Source organism: Pongo pygmaeus, chromosome 14, assembly GCF_028885625.2.
Source record: "Pongo pygmaeus isolate AG05252 chromosome 14, NHGRI_mPonPyg2-v2.0_pri, whole genome shotgun sequence".
Lineage (NCBI taxonomy): Eukaryota > Metazoa > Chordata > Mammalia > Primates > Hominidae > Pongo > Pongo pygmaeus.
The window spans coordinates 122,792,185-122,816,463 of NC_072387.2; the positions used below are offsets into that span (position 1 = coordinate 122,792,185).

Consider the following 24,279-nt stretch of genomic DNA (forward strand, 5'->3'; position numbering starts at 1 on the left):
CGTCCTCTACTCTGCATTTGTTAAGGAGTCCATCCCTCCCGGGACCCCACTGAGCAGGAAACTCGTGAGGACTCCAGGAGCGTCCTGGAGGAGAGGAGAGGAGAGCATGGAGTAGGGAGGGCGGCTCTGAAGATGCATCTGGGCCAGAGAGGCAGCGGCCGGGGAGTCCGAGCCCCTGTGGATGCAGAGGCTGCCTCTCTACACTGTTCAGACCACGGCCCCAGACAACATGTGTTGTCCTCGGCCCGGCTGTGCCCCATCCCTGGCTGTGTCCCCTCCCATCGGCTTAGGTATGTCCCCTCCCTGGCTGTGTCCCCTCCCATCCCAGGGCAGTGGGCGGGCGTTGTTGGGGTTGTTAAGAGGGGTCAGGGCAAGGTGGCAAATGAACAGAGCTGCAGGTCTGGGCCCCATCACCAGCACCCTTGCACCTGCCCGGAGGGGTCTTTTCCTCTTCCGCGCATCCTGCTACCCAGCCTTCACTCTGGGGACGGCCTCGCTTCCCCCACTGCTGGTCTGGACCTGTGTGTGCCAGAGCCCCCCCCGCCCCCTCAGCCTTCCCCCACTACTGACCTCCTTGTCCCTCTTCCTTGGGAACAGCGCCTCTGTCCGCAGCCAGGACTTTCCCAAATGGCCTCCCCACACTCTGGCTCCAGCAGGGATGTTTGTGCTGGGGTCCCCATGCTCCCGGCCCCTCCTCGCTTGCCTTGGAAAGCCCCCTGCACTCACAGAGGCCTCCCTGATTTTCTCTTAGGTTCCCGCCTCTCTTTTCACACCATCTCCCCGCTGTCTCACCTGGGCACTGACGGGCATCTCACTGTACCTGGCTCTGCTGCCGCCATCGCCCAGGTCCTGCCAGAGCGGCCTTTCCCTGTGGCACCCAGCCTCCCCTGCAGTGTGCAGGGCCCCTCCGATCAGCCCGTCACATGCGTGGGCCTCCACGTGTCCCTCCCGTCCCAGCCAGGCTGGCCATTGGGCAGTGCCAGTGCCAGCCCCCGGGGGCTTCCTCACTGCTGGGCATTCCTGGGCACCTCCTCTTTGGCGTCTTCCCGCAACCCGGGCGCTGGGCTTCTCGGGGATCCTGAGTGTCTCTCACCTGCATTGAACTTGCAATTATTTCTGTTTCTTCTCCACCAATCCTGAGAGCAGCAGCTCTGGGGACAAGGTCTTTTGTCTGTGGGTCCCTGGTGCCTGGCACTTGCTGAGCATGCAGTTGGTGCTAAATAAGTGTGTTTAAGGAACCCAGGAATCATCTACCCACTGCCACCTTCCAGGAAGACCGTTCTTCAGTTTCCCCAGAAAGAGGGTATTTCAGCGATTTAGGAGAAATCTCTGAAAAGCAATCAGATGCCACAGTGTCACTTAGTAATGGTCACGGCTGGAGAAAGCTCGCACGTTCGGATATCCGTGCGTCCCAGGCTTCTTAATTCTCCAGAAGCTGAAGGTTTTGGGTTACTTGTTTATGCTCCCTTCGGAAAAGACTCCAGTCACAGGGGCACTGATGCCGCCACGTGGCCCATAGGGAGGAGGCCCCCAGTGAGCCTCCTGCCCCACAGGCTCCCTCAACCTACGTGCAGCGGGCCCGTGGCACAGGCTCCCTGCCGCCATCCTGCGTGGTTGTGTGTCTCAGCATATGTGCAGCAGGCCCGTGGCACAGGCTTCCTGCCGCCATCCTGCGTGGTTGTGTGTCTCAGCATATGTGCAGTGGGCCTGTGGCACAGGCTCCCTGCCGCCATCCTGCCTGGTTGTATGTTGTGTGTGGCAGAGCTGTGTTCCCAGTCTCAACACTCATTAGATGTGGTGGACGCCCGTAGGCCCCTGGTGTGCAGTCTCTCACATGCTGGGGATTGTTACTGAGAACGGCATTCCCCATCCTTATCTAAGGCACCTGCACCCAGCAACGCCAAACACAAAGGCACGTTTGTCATCCCAGGAATTGTCTGCGTGCAGCATCTCCTATTGTCGCTTCTTTCAAGATGCCACCTGACTGTCCAACCAGAGGGTGTGCCTTGGTAGTTGGAATCGGAGTGCGCGTGTCTGTGCCTGTCAAAGGCATGTAGGTCCGGCAGCGCGGCCGGGGTCGGGGTTTAGCTCAGGCTGCTTTTCCAGCGCAATGACTGCATGTGCACAGGAGTCACGATGGGATGTTTCCCGCGGGGGTTACTCAGACGCGGAAACTTTGCACGAGCGCCTTAAGGCTGCTGCGGGTGTCATAGAGTGAGCCGGCGTTTCACCGAGAGTCTGGGCTGCTAGATCTCATAACAATCAGTTTTTTGTTTTTTGTTTTTTTTTTTTGAGACAGAGTCTCGCTCTTTCCCCCAGGCCGTACTGCAGTGGCGCTATCTTGGCTCACTGCAAGCTCCGCCTCCCGGGTTCAGGCCATTCTCCTGCCTCAGCCTCTGGAGTAGCTGAGACTACAGGCGCCCGCCGCCGCGCCCAGCTTATTTTTTGTATTTTTAGTAGAGACGGGGTTTCGCCGTGTTAGCCAGGATGGTCTCGATCTCCTGACCTCGTGATCCGCCCACCTCGGCCTCCCAAAGTGCTGGGATTACAGGCGTGAGCCACCGTGCCCGGCCAACAATCAGTTTTTAATGAAAGAGAAGAATGGCCAGTGGGGGCTTTTCCAAGCGGAAGGTTGACACTCAGTGGGTGGAAACGTAACTGGCTCCACGTCTTGAGGGCTTTTCAGTGGGGATGTGAAGAGCCTTGGAAGGCTTGCTCGTCATTTCATTCCGACACTTCTTTTTTAGGAATTTATCCTAAGGCCATGTCATGAATAGGCACAAAAAGTACAGTTATATAGTACTTACACAGACTTCAACGAGAATCTTTATCCAACGTCTTTGAAGTTCTACAACTGCAAACATTTAAAGCAGCTCGCATTGCCATGGGAACATGCCGATGCTCTGTCAAGGATACAAAGAATAGTGTGTGTAGTGCATCCTGATTTTGAAAAAATACACCCCCACAGGCTTGGATTATGCTTAGACATAATTAAACACAAGCCTTCTGTCTCTCCCTCCCTTTCTTCTCCTTCCGTCTCGCCCTGCTTCCTCTCTCCCTTCTTTCCTTCCTTTTTTTAGGGTTATGAAGACTGGCTTCGACATAAAGCGGACAATGCCATGAACCAGTGTCCTGTTCATTTCATTCAGCACGGCAAGCTTGTTCGGAAACAAAGTCGAAAGCTGCGAGTAAGTGACACCCAACACATTTACGCTGGTGAAGTCCAGTAACCGTTTAAAAAATAAGTTTTACCCAGGTGCCGTGGCTCGCGCCTCCAGTCCCAGCTACTCAGGAGGCTGAGGCAGGAGGATCGCTGAGCCTGGGAGTCGGAGGCCACTCAGGAGGCTTCACCGTGCCTGTGAATAGCCACTGCTCTCCAGCCTGGGCAACCGGGAAAGACCCTGTCTCTTAAAACATTTTTAAAATACAAATAATAAATGTTTTTCAGTTTTTATTTTCTTTGGCAAAACAGACTGAGATGTTTTTTATTGGGTGTAGGCCCAAGCTCCCTACTACTTTCTTTTTTTTACCTTTAATTTTTATTTGTTTAATAGACTTTTTAGAGCAGTTTTAGGTTCACAGCAGAATTAGGTGGATGTACCCACTGCCACCCCCAAGACACACACACACACACACACACACACACACACACACACACACACAGAGCCTCCCTCTGCCAGCATCCCACACCAGGATTGGTGGAATTTCATCCCCACACACAGCCTCCCTCCGCCAGCATCCCATGCCAGGATTGGTGGAATTTAAAATCTTTATCACTGCCCCCATCCCCACACACAACCTCCCCATCACCAGCATCCCACACCAGGATTGGTGGAATTTAAAATCATTATCACTGCCCCCATCCCCACACACAGCCTCCCCATCACCAGCATCCCACACCAGGATTGGTGGAATTTCATCCCACATCAGGATTGGTGGAATTTAAAATTATGGGGACACAGGAACCAATCAAGACAGGGAAAGATCGGAAACACTTCTAAAATTTGTTTTAGAATAAAGTATAATAAAATCATATCAATATAAACTCGACTAGGTGGAAATTTATGAAAATTGGAACAGAAAACCTCATTGAATATTGCACTTTTTTAAAAAATGTATTTATTTATTTTTTTAGAGACAGAGTCTTGCTCTGTCACCCAGGCTGGAGTGCCATGGCACAACCTCAGCTCACTGCAACCTCCGCCCCCGGGTTCAAGCGATTCTCCTGTCTCAGCCTCCCCAGTAGCTGGGATTACAGGCACCTGCCACCACACCCAGCTAATTTTTGCATTTTTAGTAGAGACGGGGTCTTAACAAAATGTTGGCCAGGCTGGTCTCGATCTCCTGACCTTGTGATCCACCTGCCTCGGCCTCCCAAAGTGCTGGGATTACAGGCATAAGCCACCGCATCCGGCCAAAAAATTTGTTTTTTATTGATGTATAATAGTTGTACGTAGTTGGGGGTCCATGTGATATTTTGATGCCTGCACACCAATGTGTGATGATGAAGTCAGGGTAACTGGGATCTCCGTCACCTCAAACATTGATTGTTTCTTTGTGTTGGGAATATTACAATTCTTCTTGAAGGCTGCATTTTAAATCTGTTTCAAATGAATTATCTGTGTAACTAATATCTCAATATATTTTAAAATATGTGTTTAAATTATTTAAATGAGATAGTTTCAAAATTGTACTAGTCATTTGGAAGCACCTTTATAGGTAGAAACCATGAGTGTGGGTTTTCACGTTTGTGTCAAGGTAGCAGTCAGCAGCCTGCTCCAGTCCCCCATCTGACGTGGATCTAGGTGCCAGGCCCACACCGGCCCCTTGCTGCCCCCACTGGTCCTCGTGCACCCTGCCTGGCTCTTTCTGACTCCCACGCCTCCCTCCCTCCTGCAGCCCCACTGCCTCCCCTGGCTGTTTTCCCAGCTGAGCCGTAGGAGGTGTGGTGTGGGAGGCAGGGAGCACCCCACTGGGTCCAGTGCATGTAGAGAGCCAGGTGCGTTCCAGAAGCCTGGAGGGAGGGCCTCCAAGCAGTCCAGCCAGCCTGGGCTCAGTGAACTTCTCCGGACAAGGCCACAACCCCTCCCTGTCCAGTGGGATAGGACCCCAGGAGGCGCTCAGAGGCCCTTCAGAGGAGCTGGCATCAACCACTAACCCCCAATGCTCACCTTGCTGTCACTGTTCTGTGTATCACACATATCACCAAATGTACTTTTAAGCATTTAAACATTTTCACTTATAAATGTGCTATCCAGGTGTTTAAATGCTTCTGAGACAGCTTTTTACTTCAGTGAGTTCAGGTGAGTGATGTTTCCCTAGAGGTCAGGGGTTCAGAGAGCAGATGGCCCTGGCCTGGGGAACAGCCGCGAGCTCCATGCCTGTGTCAGCAGGCATCTGGTCCCAGGCCTTCAACGCCATTTCCTTTAACAATTATATTTACCTTACAAAGCCTTCATTCTTGTAGCTAAACATCTTTCTTAAAAAATAGACCTAAACAGTGTCTGCTCACAGAAAATTGAATTTTTAATGTATCAGTCTCCTGTGGGAAATGCCAGCTCTGTATCCTGTGTGTCGTAACCGAGAGGATGCTAAACAGGCTACTCAGGACAAGAAAGAAAAGATCAGGCTTTTCCTACAACGGCAGACATCCAGCTTCCATCCGTCACAATGGCTCAGGCCTTTGAGGGTGCTACAGCGTCCTAGAAAAGCAATCTTTTAATTAGTTTTTCTTTTTTAATTAAACTTTTTATTTCGAGGTAATTACAGGGTCACATGTGGTTGTAAGAAATAAAACAGAGGCATCCTGTGTTGCGTTTGCCCCGATGTGCTGCCCAGCTCTAAGATTTTGTCATTTCAAGGATGTGATATAAAGAGAATCCTGCAGCCTGTGACCTTTTGGGGTTGGCTGTTTTCAGGCAGTCTAATTCCCTCAGGATTCACGAAGTCTGTGCACCAGCCGTTCCTTCCCTTGTATTGCTGAGGAACATTCCATGATGTGGACATACTGCAGTTTCCCCATTCACAAGTTGAAGGGCTTTTCGATTTTTCTAGTTTGGGGCTGTTATCAAGAAAGCTGCTATGAATACTTGTGTGCAAGTTTTCTTGTGAATTTAGTTTTCATTTCTTTTGCATAAAAGCTCAAGAGTTCGATTGCTGGGTCATCTAGCATATCCACATTTGGCTTTGAAAGGAACTGCCAAAAGGCTTTCCAGCATGGCCATCCCATTTCATTCCCACCCATGACGTTGCCAGCATCTTCACCAGCACTGGGTGTTACTGCTGTTCCTGTTTGGTGCAGCTTAAATGTGTCCCCGATGGCTCTGTGGGACATCTTTTCACGCTCGTTTGACATCTGTGTATCCTTGTCAGTAAAAATAACTCTTCATGTCTTTTATCCATTTTTCTAGCTGGATTCTTTGAGCTTCTTTTTACTGTTAAATGCTGAGAGGTCATATAATCTAGATAGTAATACTTTGTCAGATATATGATTTTTAATACTCAGCAGGATATTTCACAAAGCAAACGTTTTTAATTTTGTTCAAGTCCGATTTCTTCATTTTTTTTTCTTTTTTTTTTTTTTAATTATTATTTCTTTTGAGACAGAGTCTTGCTCTTGTTGCCCAGGCTGGAATGCAGTGGCGCAATCACGGCTCACTGCCACCTCCACCTCCCAGGTTCAAGCTATTCTCCTGCCTCAGCCTCCCAAGTAGCTGGGATTACAGGCATGCACCACCATGCCTGTCTAATTTTTTAGTGTTAGTAGAGATGGGGTTTCACCATTTTGCCCAGGCTGGTTTCGAACTGCTGGCCTCAAGTGATCTGCCTGCGTCGGCCTCCCAAAGTGCTGTGATTACAGGCGTGAGCCACCGTGCCCGGCTGATTTTTTTTTTTTTCTTTTGAGGACTGTACATGCAGCATCCTGAATGAAGCATTCTTTGCCTGGTCCTGAGACCCGAAGACTTTCTCCCATGTTTCTTTCTAAAAGTGTTATAGTTTCATGTTTTACATTTACGTTCATGATCCATTTTGAGATGATTTTTGTATAAGGTGTGAGGTTTCAGTCAGGTTTGTTTCTGTCCTTATTATTTTGCCCATGGCTGTCCGATTGCTGCTGCACCAGGGGATGGCTTGCTGTCCCTCTTCCACAGAGTGGCGCTTGCACTCTGTCCCAGTTGGTTAAACACATTTGCGTGGGTCTGTTTCTGGTTCCCTGGTCTGTCCCATTGGTCTCCGTGCCCATGCCCCACCAATCCCACGCTGTTGGTCACTGTAGCTATCTCAGAAGCCCAAACATTGGGGATATGTATTCCTTCCCCCTCAATCTTCTTTTTCAAGGTTGTTTTAGCTATTCTAGAGCCTGTGCCTTCCCATATAAATTTTAGAATTAGCTCATTTATATCTATAAAAATCCTTGCTGGGATTTTGATAGGGATTTTACTAAACCCATAGGTCCATTTGGGAAGAGTAACCCTCTGATTTTAAAGTCTCACAAATTCGCAGTGTGCTGTGACCGTCATGTAGTGGGACAGAGACCTCTGTTTGTAGTGTAGACAGAAGCAGGTGGCGCCCTGATCCTGGCATGCCTCCTGAGTGGCAGCGAGACTGGCCGGAGCCCCGCAGCGACTCACTCAAGGGTTCTGATGATTGTTTACCCTTCAGACACACAGTCCAGGCCACTGAGATGCCTTCCTCACCCTTCAGACACACAGCCACAGCCCAGGCCACTGAGATGCCTTCCACTCCCTTCAGGCACACAGCCCAGGCCACTGGATGCCTTCCTCACTGATGAAATAAAATGGATACAGATACAAACTAGACCATGATCTTTAATTAAAAACCCACATGATGAACTTTCTGTGATTGACTTTTACTTTAGTTTTTGAAACGTTGTTGCCACTTTTGCTTTATTTGTCCTCATGCTTTGATGATCTGGGCAGCACCTTGGTTCTGTTGATCAGGAAGCTCTCAGAACTCGAGTACCTGGTTCATAAAACGCCTAGATTTAGATCAAAGCTTCTCACAGGAGTACTTCCCACTTGGCCATGCTCACAGAACATTCCAGCTCATCGTCTTGGTCTGAATCAAAGATAACCTTGTTACAGGTGTTTGCCTATGTTTTTGCTGCGGAAGTTAGAACGTTGAAACCTGACCTGGTCTTTCCTTGGTCCCAGCAGAATGTCTGGCAAGAGTCTTTTCCTGGAACCGTGTCCACATCCCTGTGTCTTCCTGTGAATAGATGAGCAGCTTGAGGGAAACGGTCCCACAGGACTGGCGAGCTTTCACGGAGGGGCTTTCCATTGACCGTCCTTTCTGCTTTGTCCTGTAGGTTGGGGACATTGTCATGGTCAAGGAGGACGAGACCTTTCCCTGCGACTTGATCTTCCTTTCCAGCAACCGGGGAGATGGGACGTGCCACGTCACCACTGCCAGCTTGGATGGAGAATCCAGCCATAAAGTAAGGGGCCTTTTCATTAGACTCCAGGGCAGGATCTTCCTGTCCTGCTTCAGACTGTACCCGTGTGGCCACAGAAACTAACATCCTGTTTGAAAAGTCAGTGTTTTCAGTGTGTCCAGTGAAAACCCAGGGAGTTACACCAACCAAGTTTTTCCTCACTTTTCCTTCCTCCTATTTTCCACTTTCTTCTTTTTCCTTTTTAAAAATAAATTGTATTGTGTATATTTGAGGCATATATTATGATGTTATAAGATACATATTTTTATAGTGAAATTGTTATTAGAGTGCAACAAATTAACACACCCACATCTCACTGATTTCCCATTCTCTCCCCTGGCACCCGTGCGGGAGCAGCCATAACCTACTTGATGCGGCAAAACCCTGAGCCCAGCACACTCTTGTCCGCTCAGTGCAGCAAACACGCTGAGCCCAATACACTCTTGTCCACTCTAGTCCTCGTGTTGTACGTTGAGTCTTTGGACAGTTCATCCTAAATAATGCTACCTTGAGTTTTTTGACCTGCACTTCCCCATTTCCTTTCCACTTTTTCTTTCCAGTCTCAATGTCTGTAACAACCAATTACCTCAGGTTAACAAAAATAACTTCAGTGTTAGCCTGTGTCAATTAGCTAATGTACCAAATTCAGGATTTAATTAATAGATTGTTGGAATTTTAAGAGTTTTCATTTTAGTTAAAATTAGTGTGAAAACTGGCCTAGAATTATGTGAAAAGTCACACACAATTCTAGATTTTGCCTGTTACTTCAATGTCTTTTTGTGAATGTATCTTAATCAGGATTTTCTGAAATTACTACATCAGTAATTTCCTGCACTCAGTATAAAATTCTGCACAGGCAGTTGATGCTACAAGAATTTTAATTGTCAATCATACAAGAAAAGATATAGCACCATTAATTTTAAGATTCTTATTATTTAAAAAATCTGGAAGTTTCTAAGGAGTTTATGAAAGTGAGCATAGCTCAGTGGATTCAACTAAGTCGTCAGCTCACAAAAGTGCAACTCTAAAATGGTATTTAGGTAACACCTATGTATATAGGCCATTTCTACTATGAGAGACATTTTCTTTACAAAATCACTGAAGGATATGCTAGTCTTTCATAGATAATTCATGATATGTATCATGAATTGATAAATGAAGAACCTGTGGATCTTTTTCAGTTAAATTAGCTTTCGCATTTTCTGTGTAGCATATCCCAGGAGAATGAACACGCTAACATAACAGATTGTCAGCAGCTTCTGGGGGGTCAGAATCCCTGGATGATTCAGGTATTTGCTGTAAGCAGCTGCTGGTCACTCTGGAACCTGGGAGGAGGTTAAGGTTCCATCCACCCAGAGACCTTGTGAGCCCTTCACACTCTCTGCAGCCAGTGGCTGCCTTTACACCCCTTCCCTGCAGACTGTGGCTGGTCAGGCTCAGACGAGTCCCAGCCGTGCTAGTGAACAGATGCTGTGGGTCTCCAGATACACCATGTTTGTCCAGATGAAATGTTGTAGCCATTGTGGGAGATGTTAAAACAGCTATTGCACTTTGACCTTTTGTGGCTTTGCAGTTTGCATTATAGTTTTGTGTTCTCTAATGTCATTTTTGTGCATTTTGTTTAGCTTGAGGGACTGGAATTATTTGAGCCCTTTCCTTAAAAGCAGAGTAGGGGCGTGGGAAGGGTCCACCCGACCTCTGTTGGGATCCCATGGGGCTCACGTGACTACACAGGCTTGTTCACTTCTCTGGACTCTTCACATTTGTGAAATGGGGACAACCCTATCTCTCAGGGGCACTTGTAAGGATATAATTAGAAAATTCCCACTGAATTTAGAAAATAAGCGTCCCCTGATTTGTGCGCTTGGTGATGGAGCGGTGATTGTTTCCCCCCGACCCCCATTTGTGCACTTGGTGACGGAACGGTGACCGTTGGTGCACTTGGTGACGGGGCGGTGACCGTTGGTGCGCTTGGTGACACAGCGGTGACCGTTTGTGCGCTTGGTGACGGGGCGCGGTGACCATTGGTGCGCTTGGTGACGGGGCGGTGACCGTTGGTGCACTTGGTGATGGAGCAGTGACCGTTGGTGCGCTTGGTGACAGGATGGTGACCGTTTGTGTGCTTGGTGACGGAGCGGTGACCATGTCCCCCTGATTTGTGCACTTGGTGATGATGCAATGATTGTTTCTCCCGTTTGTTCTGACTCCTGTGTTTTATTTGTCCAGTACTCTTCCACTAGAAAGAAACATAGGAAGGGATTCAGAGATGCTGTTGCCTCTTCGCAGATCCCTGGGCACAAGTTTCTCCTCTCTCCTCCCAAGGCAGGGCTGGTGCAGCCCTCATGCCCACCTGCTGGTGCTCACAGATGCTACTGAGGTCACCAGGCCTCAAAATGTGCTCGGAGAACAGCAGCATCAGCATCACTGGGCACCATATTAGAAGTGCAGTTCTCAGGTCCTCCCTAGACCCACTGCATCAGAAACTCTAGGGCTGAGCCCAGGAATCAGGTGCTTCAGAAGCTCTGGGTAAAACTGACATTCATGCAGGCTTGAGGAGCCCCCCGGCCCAGGCCACGTGAACAGTTAAGTAGAAGGCATGTGCCACCCAACAGCGACGGGCACAGGCAGGTTGTTGCCGAGAAGTGAAAATGAAGTGAGGTGATCCTGTGACTGCTCCCCGTAAACAACAGGGCGTTCTGTAAAAGGAAAGGGATATTTCAGGTCCTGGATTTGTTTCCTAATTAATAGCTACTACTATGACAGATAAATCAGTGTCCACACTTGAAGAATTCGAGCATTGCTGTCTGTCCTGTTAGTTTTAAGTGGAGGACACTGGGTAAGAATGGAAGGATGAGAATTTTCTGGCACCTGATAGATGTAAGAATAACAGTAGTACCTTATCTTTCTGTAACTATTAAACATTTATAAACTCAAGGGTCAGCCAGGCTTTGTAATCACTTGGTTGGAGGCACCAGCGTCTGGGTTTGTGTTGACCGTTTTGGCGGTGAGCTCACATGTCTTGCGCATTTGTAGACACATTACGCGGTCCAGGACACCAAAGGCTTCCACACGGAGGAGGATATCGGCGGACTTCACGCCACCATCGAGTGTGAGCAGCCCCAGCCCGACCTCTACAAGTAAGCAGGGGCTTCGGGTTCTTTAGAAACGGTTTTTTATGCCCTCAACATTGCTCTTGCTTTTTCACCCCAAATAGTCCAGCCATGTGGTGGTTTGGAAAGAGAATGTAAATTAAATCACTGCTTGAAGATTAAGACTGAGTCAAAAATACATTACTTATTGATTCTCATAGACTTCACTCAGATTTGTAGCTTTTTATACAAATATTTGAAGTGGCTTAATGGAACTATATTTGCAGGGAAAAAAAAAGAATAAGTTTTCTTTATTTTATGGAAGACATTTGTAAACTGTGGGTTAAGGAAAATCACTGAAGCCATGGGCTGATCAGAACAGAAAGTACAACAAGGGAAGGGGCTGGAGCGGAGCTGGTTTAGCCGCACATGGAGCGGGCCGGGTGAAGATGTATGGCTCACAGCGGCCTCCTCTTTGGAGACAGGAAGGCAGGCAGGCCAGGCATGCGCTTCCGGGGGGCCGCTGGGCACATCCAGTTAGTAACGTGGCTTTTCTGTCACCAGGTTTGTGGGTCGCATCAACGTTTACAGTGACCTGAATGACCCCGTGGTGAGGTGAGTGCCTCTGCGGACGCCTTGGCCACGGTCATCTCCCTTGTTGTGGTAGAAATGCATTCTTTGACGGATGAGGGTTTCCACGGCGGCTGCTCTAGCAGATTTGGAAGGTGGAGTTCCACTTTCCCACAGGGCCAGGCTCTACTCTCATCTCTGGTTTGTCTCAGGCACACATCTGTGAATGTTGACAAGTTAGTGACGCTCGTGAAACAAGTTTTCGCACAAGACTCTGCTGAGAGGGTCGTCTCACAGGCCGGGAGGCATCAGGGTCCCATGGAACAGTTTCAAAGTGAAGGGCAGAGTACAGCTTCCCTGTGAGAAATGCCCTTTCGTGATTCGGGTACTGATTTGTCTTCAGATATGAAGTTGAAAGACTTCTAATTTGGAGGCCATTTTTGGGAATCTGTTCATCCACTCGCCATCATTACTGGGGTGCATTACTGGCTCAAGGCCTATCTGAGGCTCACGCCTACCTGAGAAGGTGAAATCGGTAGCCGGGGCAGCTCACGGTCGGCTGCTATGCCTTCCCGTTCACCAGCATGGACTCAGTGGCAGTCACATGACATACGCATGAGGAGACAGCGACCCTCAGACACCTCATCTATGGCCCCAAGGCAGCCTCACCTCAGAGCCAGCCTGTGCTGAGTCCAGCTCTGAGCAGCGCCCACCTCCCAGGCCTAGGGATATTTTCTCTGACATTATTTCAAGATCTAGCATTTGTTGCTGACGAGATATTTGAATGTCACAGTTCAGGGAACTAGCTTTCACTAGGTTTTAAAGTTTCATCTTCTTCATAAACTCCACTTGTTAGGGAAATGATTTTTCTTCCATTGTAAGCACTCTCCAAGTTGTTGATGTCTCGGTAGGTACAGCATTGTGTGTTAAACAACACATCTCCCAGACACAGAAACATACTCACTGGGAAACTACTGCAAAGTGAATAGTTCCTGAAATGCTTAGCTCCATGTAAGTCTCCAGGAGTTACTGTTTTAAGAAAACCATTTGTGCACTTCTTAGCATGTGTTTGTCATCATTACCCATAAGCAGGCTAGGAGGTGCTTTTGAGAATTGTTAGTGGCCTTGCCTTGGTTTGCCTACATATATACTGTTCTAAAGGTAAATTCCTCCTTACTTTGGAGAAATCACTTGTATTTCTGTGTGCCGTGAGAATTAATTTGTGTTTAAACAGACTTAGGCTTATTCATATTACCTATGGGATGAATCCAAAATATTAAACATTGCAGGCTTTTCATCTTTATAGTTAGACCAAGTTTATTGCTGAGGAACTTGGGACGATAATTGCTAATGTATTTTGCATTTTGATACTAACTCTAGTTTCACTTTTATTTTATATATTTTATTTTATTTTATTGGAGACAGAGTCTTGCTCTGTCACCAGTCTGGAGTGCAGTGGCACTATCTCAGCTCACTGCAGCCTGCACCTCCCGGGTTCAAGCAATTCTCCTGCCTCAGCTTCCTGAGTAGCTAGGATTACAGACGTGTGCCACCACGCCCAGCTAATTTTTGTATTTTTAGTAGAGATGGGGTTTTGCCATGTTGGCCAAGCTAGTCTCAAAACTCCTGGCCTCAGGTGATCCACCCACCTCAGCCTCCCCAGAGTATTGGGATTATAGGCATGAGCCACCGCGCCTGGCCTAGTTTCACTTTTAAATATTTATGCTGTTCCATAGACTTTTAATATTTAGATTATTGAAGATGTTTGTAAATTTGTGATGTGGACAGTTAAGAATTACGCACCCAAATTCTCAATCCATTCAGAGTGACGTTTCTTCTTCCTTCTGTCCTAACTAGAAGCAAAGTACTTTCCCAAGTAAATTATTTTTAGACTTCCCTGAGTCACCTTTTATAAAATGCTGTTTGTTTTCGTAAACACTTGGCAGGAATTATTATAAGTGTGTTGCAAACAGAAGCTGACAGTCCTTATAACACAGCCAGACAACCCATATGCAGCCTGGGAGCTCCATCTTTAGTGATTGCCGGGGAGGATGCGCTTGGAGCCCTCAGCCGCAGCCTGGGGTAGACACCTCTCCCTCTGGGCAGCCCCACTCTGCCTGTCTTCAGCCGGATGCAGTTCTGAGGTCTATCGACCAAATATACGTTTTTGGTTGCATGCATTTTATGTTCATAATATTCAGTAGGTTCTTAACTTTCCATGATAGAAGGACAGTAAATACAATGATAAATGAAAAGCAAACTTCAGCAAACACTTTTGACCCTTTACCTTCTGAAGCAATCCTGTGGATGTTATCAATAGCAAAATTTATAAATTTGAATATTGCTGCTTATTTCTCCCTTACTACTTAGGAAATGAGAAGAGATTATTTTTCCATCAGCAGGGAACCCTGTTATATCAAGAATATAAGCCCCTGATGGCAGAGACCCTGCCTGCTGCTCAGCGTGGCTTCAGTGCGCAGAGCGGGGCTTGTTCCTCCATGTGTGAGATTTTTAAGTTCTTTGGCTGTTGCTTGTTTTCCCCCAAAGCAGCCGTGCATGGATTGTCCCAGATTTACAGGTCCCTCCATTCAGAGGAGCTTTGCAGTGTGGCTACCAGTGTTTCTAATGGCCAGATAGAGTATCACACTTTGTCTCCAGGAATAAGACTGTGTTTCATGGGACTGCCCGAATCTCACTGAGGATGTAATAGAAACAATTGAGGCTGGGCGTGGGGATGCCCAACTGTAATCTCAGCACTTTGGGAGGCTAAAGCTTAAGGATCACCTGAGCCCAGAAGGTCAAGGCTGCAATGAGCTATGATCGTGCCCCCAGCCTGGGCAACAGAGTGAGACCCTGTTGCAAAAAAAAGGGAAGGAAACAGTTGAAAGTTGAGTGACTTTTACTTTATTTCACATCCACCCCTCTTTAGCCTTTCCAGAACATTCTGGGACCTTCCAGTGCAGCTGTTCTCAACCTGAGGCTTGTTAGGAGAGGGCTGCTGGGCCCCACCCCAGGGTTTCAGGTTCTGACTCGGTAGGCCTGGGACAATCTTCCTGACTAGTGTGATGTTTCTGACTGGCTCCAGGTGCTGCTGACGGCACTGGTGGGGCCACTACAGGGACCCCTGCTCTAGAGGTCTCTTGGGGAGTGTTGCTGAGGCTGTCGGGTGCAGCTCAGTGGGTGTGGGCGGGGCCTGAGGTCCCGCGTGCACCAATGGGAGGCCCTTGCCGCTACTCCTGGAGCCATGTGTTCGTCCCCCAAAGATAAGACCACATCTGTTCACATGGACCTGGGCTGACTTAATCATCTGAATATAAGCAAAGCGCCGTGTATGCTATCTCCTCTGAAAATGAGATCTGTTGAGCAAACAAGCGGGTTTTGCATCTGCATCTTGCCCCCCGCCCTGCCCGCTTGCCTTCGTGTCCGCATCATTTCTGATCATCGTATCTTTACAGGCCCTTAGGATCGGAAAACTTGCTGCTTAGAGGAGCTACACTGAAGAACACTGAGAAAATCTTTGGTAAATATTTAATTAATTATTAACCATTGCCCCTAACATTAAGGATGCATGAAGCAAAGTTAAAACCCGCAGCAGAACCCGAGAGCATTTCTTGGCGCCTTGAGGTGCTGGAGGCTTTCTGGCCGCGCAAGTTCTGCCCCACTGAGATTTGATCAGTGAATAAGTGCAGTCCTGAAGCAGCAGCATCAGAGAATACGGCTTACAGATTAAGGCTTCTAGTTTTGGATTCAGAAACAGAACGTTGCATCCATGAAGGAATTTACGAAATTTAGTTGTGCAGGAAATGTTTTTCATGTCTGTGTTTCTTGGCTAGGATCTCCCATTTCTTGTGGGTTATTGTCATTTTAATTGAGGTAACTTTTAGAGGTACACAAGTGTGCCCCACTGTCAGAAAATGCTGTGCAGCTGTCCCTCAGTGTCCTTGGGGCACTGGTTCCAGGATGCCTGCAGATGCCAAAATCCACGGATGCCCAAGGCCCCTATTTGCATGTAGCCTACGCATGTCCGCCCCTGTAGTTCACATCATCTTAGATTACTTCTGATACCTAGCATGATGTAAGTACCCTCTACCGTTTTTATCATCTGTATTTTGTATCATTGTATTGTTATTTTTATTGGGGATTTTTTTCATATTTTCCATTCCCAGTTGGTAGAACCTGCAGATTCAGAACTCGTGGACGTGGCAGGCCCAGTGTATATTAAGATATGAATTCTTAAAAAATGAAGCATAGATTGCTTCCTATGCATGAAGAAGGGTCTTTATCCTAAGGAATCAAGTGCTAGTGTTATGTGGCTATGGACACTAGCTTGTGAAATTAAAAATAGGATTCGCTTTACCCAAGAATTGATTTTCCCCGCAGCTCTGTGTAACTCACCATAAGGCAAAACACACTTGCGCCCTGGTCATCACCCTTGCTCTTCCTCTCTGTAGGTGTGGCTATTTACACGGGCATGGAAACCAAGATGGCATTAAATTATCAAGCAAAGTCTCAGAAGCGATCTGCCGTGGAAAAGTAAGGCTCCCTGCCCCATCGCCGGATGCGTGTGAGAACCTGCAACTTAAAAGTATCATTACCTACTGTAGAAATGGAAGTAGCTTCCTCTTGGCCTTCTTGGCAGTTCCTTTGCCACTATACAGCATCTTAGTAACTGCAGAGCTGACCATTCAGATGGACTTCCTTATTTTGTGGTGAGGTGGATGGCCACACCCCTCCTTCCTGCTCTTTCTAACGCCTGATACCAGGTTCACGGCGCTGCCTCTTATGGACACCCTGACGTTCCGGTTCTGAAATCAGTTCAGTGTCCAATAGCTCCTCCCACCATTTCATGAAAAACTCCAAATGGGCTTTTACTTTTCACTCTGGGATTTGGTCGAAACCACGCATTCTCTGCTGTGGTTTTACAAAGGAAAGCATTAGCAGAGAGAACAGAATCATCTTTTCACTACACAGGAAAGTCCTGATGATAAATATGTCAGGATGGTAGCTGAATTTGTGCTGGAAAAGAAAGGGTTCTTCCTGAGATCTGCTAAGACCTTAGTTAAGGATCTGCTTTTCCTGTACTGAGGACACTTCCTTTCAGAGTTATTTACTTTTCTCCTCCCTCCTTTCCTCCCTCCCTCTCTTCCTTCCTCTCCTTTCCTTCCTTCCTCTACAGTGGTGGGTAGTCACTAAGTTTTGAACTAATTTGTTGATGTTTAATGGTAGAAACTGATTTCTGGATGTTCTTTTCAATGACGGAAGTCCAGGCAGTGCAGAAGCATGGTCCGCAGTGTGGCCGTGAGCAGCCCTCTTTCTCCTGCCTGTGGCACTTTCCCTCGTCTTGGTTCTTACCTTTGGCCTCTAGAAGTACATGCCAGGGACCATGGCATGGACGCAAGTACAGAGGACCCACTGTGGCGCATTGAGGGCGAATGCATCACCATGCCTTTCCTATTCTGTTTCTTCACAAGGTGTCATCTTGATATCTGTGAGAAGGAAGTACAGAGCTCATTTCCTCAGGGACCAGTGATCACCTCTGTCCTTTTGTTTTAGATCGATGAATGCGTTCCTCGTTGTGTATCTCTGCATTCTGATCAGCAAAGCCCTGATAAACACTGTGCTGAAATACGTGTGGCAGAGTGAGCCCTTTCGGGATGAGCCGTGGTATAATCAGAAAACGGAGTCGGAAAGGCAGAGGAATCTGGTATGGAGAATCACTGCCCTTGTATGATCCGAGGTGACCTGTGGGCCATTATTACGAAAATGTGGTGCAAGAAAAAGATGAATTTACTGTAGGCAAAAAGGTGAATTTACTGTAGGCAAAAAGCAGCCTTGATTGATTCAATCTCTGTGATAGATGCATTCACTGAAATTTAAAGTCTCAGTGGACACCAGCTGCTCCTGCCATCTTTGGATCTGGAAAGGTACAGGTTCCCACAGCGAAATCATCAGGACAATACCTTAAATACTTGCACTGTGTCCTTTGTTTAGAGGGTGCTGAGAAAATGCTTGTTAATGATTATGAGATAAATGGCACATATTTGTGGTAAATACTTGGAAAAAAGGATCTGCTCCCAGTCCAGAGCAGGGCTGTGTGCAAACCCAGACCCTGTCCACTGAGCCTAGAGCAGGGCCATGTGCAAACCCAGACCTGTGTCCCCTCTGTCCAGAGCAGGGCCGTGTGCAAACCCAGACCCATGTCCACTGAGCCTAGAGCAGGACCGTGTGCAAACCCAGACCTATGTCGACTGAGCCTAGAGTAGGGCTGTGTGCAAACCCAGACCTGTGTCCGCTGACCCTAGAACAGGGCTGTGTGCAAACCCAGACCCGTGTTCCCTCTGTCCACTGCAGGGCTGTGTACAAACCCAGACCCATATCCACTGAGCCTAGAGCAGGGCTGTGTACAAACCCAGACCTGTGTCCCCTCTGTCCAGAGCAGGGCCATGTGCAAACCCAGACCCGTGTCCACTGAGTCTGGAGCAGGGCGTGTGCAAACCCAGACCCTGTCCACTGAGCCTAGAGCAGGGCCGTGTGCAAACCCAGACCCTGTCCACTGAGCCTAGAGCAGGGCTGTGTGCAAACTCAGACCCTGTCCACTGAGCCTAGAGCAGGGCCGTGTGCAAACCCAGACCCTGTCCACTGAGCCTAGAGTGGGGCTATGTGCAAACCCAGACCTGTGTCCCCTCTGTCCAGAGCAGGGCTATCTCTGCATCATCTGTGCTTCCCACAAAACTAACATGGCCCCACAGATCAGGATAAAAGTATACTGAAAAGTCATTTCACCAGGCTTAGTTTTTACATCTCTAGGTTGTTACCAAGTATGTTTTGTTATAAGAGACACAAAGAGATCCCATGAATATAAAGAAGTAAAATTGCCACTGGTGTCTGGTCGGCGTGTCTCCTGTCATCAGCATGTGCTTGTCTTAACTCGTGATTTAATCTCCACTTGCTGGCAGGACAGCCCCGCAGCTCAGCACCTGGACCCGGCAGGTCCTGGCTCAAGAGACCAGGTGACCCAATGGCTGCCCCCCACCCGTAGTCCTTGTCTTTGGACTCTGAAATCTTGTATTTAGTAGTAGCACTCGTATAACTTATGCCTAAGCCTGAGGTGTTAGAGCAGCATGCTGGAGCCCTGCTGTCCCTCCTGGCGGAGGCGCTGACCCACACCTTCTGCTCTCGCAGTTCCTCAAGGCGTTCACGGACTTCCTGGCCTTCATGGTCCTCTTTAACTACATCATCCCCGTGTCCATGTACGTCACGGTCGAGATGCAGAAGTTCCTTGGCTCTTACTTCATCACCTGGGACGAAGACATGTTTGACGAGGAGACTGGTGAGGGGCCTCTGGTGAACACGTCGGACCTCAATGAAGAGCTGGGACAGGTTGGTGTCTCCTGAGTCATCTGCTGTGATTTATTAACACCTGAGTGAGTCTGCTTCACGTTCCTCAGGTCCTGTGCCTGTCATCCGAGTGTGTCTGTCCCTGTAGCTGGTGTAAGACAGCAGCAGGGTTGTTTTGAACCCTATTTATGAAACAGTTGGCAGTGCTGTTACATTTACAACAGATGCGGAATTACCTGCAGTTGCTGACTCCTGGAAACTCATCTGGAGCTTCCTGGGCAGAACTCTTTCTGTGTGCAGGTGTGAATCAAGGCTGGTGGGTAAAAGTGGCTTTGCCAGCCTTGCACTCTGCTTCTGCACCTGATATTCAAGTCTCGTAGCAAGCTGGGTATTCTCACTTTAAAGATGAGCAAACCAGAGTTTCAGTGACTTGGTGGATTACAAAGAGTTCAAACGCCTCCATTCAGATCCTGCTGCTGCATGATGGCTGCGGGAGCTTGGGCTTCACCGCCACACCTCGAGTGTCTCAGTCTGTGAAATGGAGATGATAACAGATGCTGGCCTTACAGGATTAGGTTGCGGATTAAATGAGATAATGGACACAAGGTGCACAGCACAGAGTCTGGTGTGACCACCGCCCTGCCACCGCACCACCAGGCGGCACACACCAGACCTGCTGGCTTGGGAAGGGAGGTAGGGAAAGACCCATTCCCTGGGTTTCCCCAGCCTAGAGCGGTGACCTTCCCTACCTTCCCAGCCTTAACATAGCAGAGTGCAGGGTTCCCAGAGCAGGTACCAGTAAAGGGTAATTGGACTGAAACAGAAAGCGATTTTGAGGGATATTTTAGCAAACAAGGCCACTTTAGACAGGTAGCTGAAATCTCCATCTCGCTCCCAGATGACAGCCTGTAAATAGACTTAGACTCCGGCAGATACAGAGGCCTCTGTCTGCCTCCTGTGAGGAAGGCCAACAAATGGAAGGATCATGTTCCACGTTTGATGAGTTTGACTTTTGAATGTGTTCCTCTAGCATATCCCATACTCCTCACAGTGCTTTATTGTTTCAGTCAGCTATGCGCAAACTATAATTTAGTTTCTCAGTAGTCAGGTATTTTTACCTAGGAATATTCTATCTCCTTTGCAACAATAGATGGTACATTTTGTGAGCTTCTGATAAATTCTTTGAGAAAGAATTTTTTCTGTAACAAGGAAAGTGCCCAGCAGTGTTGAGTGCGGGGGAAAGCGCCCAGCAGTGTAGAGTAGGGGGGAAAGTGCCCAGCAGTGTTGAGTGGGGGGAGACCGCCCAGCAGCATTGAGTGCCGGGGAAAATGCCCAACAGTGTTGAGTAGGGGGAAAGCGCCCAGCAGTGTTGAGTAGGGGGGAAAGTGCCCAGCAGCATTGAGTGCAAGGGAAAGCGCCCAGCAGCATTGAGTGCAAGGGAAAGCGCCCAGCAGTGTTGAGTTGGGGGGAAAGTGCCCAGAAGCGTTGAGTGCGGGGGAAAGCGCCCAGCAGTGTTGAGTGGGGGGAAAGCACCCAGCCGTGTTGAATGGGGGGAAGCGCCCAGCAGCGTTGAGTAGGGGGGAAGCGCCCAGCAGTGTTGAGTTGGGGGGAAAGCGCCCAGCAGCGTTGAGTGCGGGGGAAAGCGCCCAGCAGCGTTGAGTAGGGGGGAAGTGCCCAGCAGTGTTGAGTGCGGGGGAAAGCGCCCAGCAGCGTTGAGTGGGAGGAAAGCTCCCAGCAGCGTTGAGTAGGGGACAAAGCGCCCAGCAGCATTGAGTGGGGGAAAGCGCCCAGCAGCGCTGAGTGGGGGAAAGCGCCCAGCAGCATTGAGTGCGGGGAAAGCACCTAGCAGCGTTGAGTGGGGGAAAGCGCCCAGCAGCGTTGAGTAGGGGGGAAGCGCCCAGCAGCGTTGAGTGTGGGGGAAAGCGCCCAGCAGCGTTGAGTGGGAGGAAAGCTCCCAGCAGCGTTGAGTAGGGGACGAAGCGCCCAGCAGCATTGAGTGGGGGAAAGCGCCCAGCAGCGCTGAGTGGGGGAAAGCGCCCAGCAGCATTGAGTGGGGGAAAGCGCCCAGCAGCATTGAGTGCGGGGGGAAAGCGCCCAGCAGCGTTGAGTGGGGGGAAAGCGCCCAGCAGCGTTGAGTGCAGGGGAAAGCGCCCAGCAGCGTTGAGTGGGGGAAAGCACCCAGCAGCGTTGAGTGGGGGAAAGCGCCCAGCAGCGTTGAGTGCGGGGAAAGCGCCCAGCAGCGTTGAGTGCGGGGGAAAGTGCCCAGCAGCGTTGAGTGGGAGGAAAGCGCCCAGCAGCGTTGAGTGGGGGGAAAGCGCCCAGCAGCGTTGAGTGCGGGGGAAAGCGCCCAGCAGCGTTGAGTGTGGGGGAAAGCGCCCAGCAGCGTTGAGTGGGGGGAAAGCGCCAGCAGCGTTGAGTGTGGGGGAAAGCGCCCAGCAGCGTTGAGTGGGGGAAAGCGCCCAGCAGCGTTGAGTGGGGGGAAAGCGCCCAGCAGCATTGAGTGCGGGGGAAAGCGCCCAGCAGTGTTGAGTAGAGGGGAAAGCGCCAGCAGCGTTGAGTGTGGGGGAAAGCGCCCAGCAGCGTTGAGTGGGGGAAAGCGCCCAGCAGCGTTGAGTGGGGGGAAAGCGCCCAGCAGCATTGAGTGCGGGGGAAAGCGCCCAGCAGTGTTGAGTAGAGGGGAAAGCGCCCAGCAGTGTTGAGTGGGAGGAAAGCTCCCAGCAGCGTTGAGTAGGGGGCGAAGCGCCCAGCAGCGTTGAGTGGGGGGAAAGCGCCCAGCAGCGTTGAGTGTGGGGGAAAGCGCCCAGCAGCGTTGAGTGGGGGAAAGCGCCCAGCAGCGTTGAGTGGGGGGAAAGCGCCCAGCAGTGTTGAGTAGGGGGGAAGTGCCCAGAAGCGTTGAGTGCGGGGGAAAGCACCCAGCAGTGGTGAGTATTGGGGAAAGCGCCCAGTGGTGTTGAGTAGGGGGGAAGTGCCCAAAGTGTTGAGTAGGGGGGAAAGCACCCAGCAGCGTTGAGTGAGGGGGAAAGCGCCCAGCAGTGTTGAGTATGAGGGAAAGTGCCCAGCAGTGTTGAGTGCAGGGGAAAGCGCCCAGCAGTGTTGAGAGGGGGGAAGCACCCAGCAGTATTGAGTGCGGGGGAAAGCGCCCAGCAGTGTTGAGTGCGGGGGAAAGCGCCCAGCAGTGTTGAGTAGGGAGAAAGCGCCCAGCAGTGTTGAGTGTGGAGGAAAGCGCCCAGCAGTGTTGAGTGGGAGGAAAGCGCCCAGCAGTGTTGAGTGGGAGGAAAGCGCCCAGCAGTGTTGAGTGGGAGGAAAGCGCCCAGCAGTGTTGAGTGGGAGGAAAGCGCCCAGCAGTGTTGAGTGGGAGGAAAGCGCCCAGCAGTGTTGAGTAGGGGGGAAAGCGCCCAGCAGTGTTGAGTAGGGGGAAAGCACCCAGAAGTGTTGAGTAGGGGGGAAAGCGCCCAGCAGTGTTGAGTGGGAGGAAAGCGCCCAGCAGTGTTGAGTGGGAGGAAAGCGCCCAGCAGTGTTGAGTGGGAGGAAAGCGCCCAGCAGTGTTGAGTATGAGGGAAAGCGCCCAGCAGTGTTGAGTAGGGGGAAAGCGCCCAGCAGTGTTGAGTAGGGGGGAAAGCGCCCAGCAGTGTTGAGTGTTGGGGGAAAGCACCCAGCAGTGTTGAGTGTGGAGGAACGTGCCCAGCAGTGTTGAGTAGGGGGAAAGCGCCCAGCAGTGTTGAGTAGGGGGAAAGCACCCAGAAGTGTTGAGTGTGGGGGGAAAGCGCCCAGCAGTGTTGAGTGGGAGGAAAGCGCCCAGCAGTGTTGAGTGGGAGGAAAGCGCCCAGCAGTGTTGAGTAGGGGGAAAGCACCCAGAAGTGTTGAGTAGGGGGGAAAGCGCCCAGCAGTGTTGAGTGGAGAGAAAGCGCCCAGTGGTGTTGAGTAGGGGGGAAAGCACCCATCAGTGTTGAGTGGGGGGAAAGCGCCCAGCTGTGTTGAGTAGGGGGGAAAGCGCCCAGAAGTGTTGAGTACGGAGGAAAGTGCCCAGCAGTGTTGAGTGTGGGGGAAAGCGCCCATCAGTGTTGAGTAGGGGGAAAGCGCCCAGAAGTGTCGAGTGTGGGGGAAAGCGCCCAGTAGTGTTGAGTATGGCAGATTTCTTCTCTGCCCTCTTCAATCCATCTCCCTGGAGTCCTGCAAAACAGAATTTGATTTCTGTTGTTCCGTCCTGACCAAAACCAGGCTCCAGCCTGGAGGCTGACCTCCTCATACACAAAGAAGTGTGTACTGTTGCTCATGGGGGACACACTGAGGTCAAGACAGGTGGACAAGCCCAAAAGGCAGGTTCATGTGACCGCAGCTTCGTGGGTAAACGCCTGTGCCCACCGTCGTTGTGCAGTACGATAACACGACTTCTTTTGTATGTGAAATAGAGATTGACCCACCAGTCAAGCGTCTGTGTCCACAACAGAAACAACCATCTGCCATGGAGTTCCTGTGCCAGAAGCGCTTTGTGCACCTTCTCTGTGTCCTGTGTGCACTTTTTGCACCTTCTCTGTATCCTGTGTGCTCAGTGCCATTGGCCCTGTCCCATGGAGATCCTGTGCCAAACAGTTTGTGCACTTTCTCTGTATCCTGTGTGCTTAGTGCCATTGCCCCATTTCTCAAATGAGAAACTGAGTCAGGAGCAGGCAGTGCCCTGTTCTGCGAGGCAGTGCTGCCTCCCAAGCATGAGTGCCTTGGAACACAAATCCTGCTTCAGGCCAAGTTGAGCAGGCAGGCGTGCGTTGCAGTGAGGGCCAACTTTTGTTCCGAGAGCTGAGGGTGATGGCAGCATTGACCAGCACTGGG

General features: G+C 49.9%; 1 protein-coding gene across 12 annotated transcripts in view; it reads left to right on the forward strand.

Annotated features, from left to right (window-relative positions):
* Positions 1–24,279, forward strand: part of ATP11A (ATPase phospholipid transporting 11A) — a 199,689-nt gene that overhangs the window by 121,052 nt on the left and 54,358 nt on the right. For all 12 annotated transcript variants that reach the window (XM_063651176.1, XM_054447021.2, XM_054447022.2 and 9 more), the window contains exons 5-12: positions 3,081–3,188; positions 8,330–8,458; positions 11,489–11,592; positions 12,109–12,159; positions 15,570–15,634; positions 16,566–16,647; positions 17,668–17,818; positions 19,297–19,494. In XM_063651176.1, coding sequence (XP_063507246.1) covers positions 3,081–3,188; positions 8,330–8,458; positions 11,489–11,592; positions 12,109–12,159; positions 15,570–15,634; positions 16,566–16,647; positions 17,668–17,818; positions 19,297–19,494 — 888 coding nt within the window. The remainder of the gene's footprint in view (positions 1–3,080; positions 3,189–8,329; positions 8,459–11,488; positions 11,593–12,108; positions 12,160–15,569; positions 15,635–16,565; positions 16,648–17,667; positions 17,819–19,296; positions 19,495–24,279) is intronic.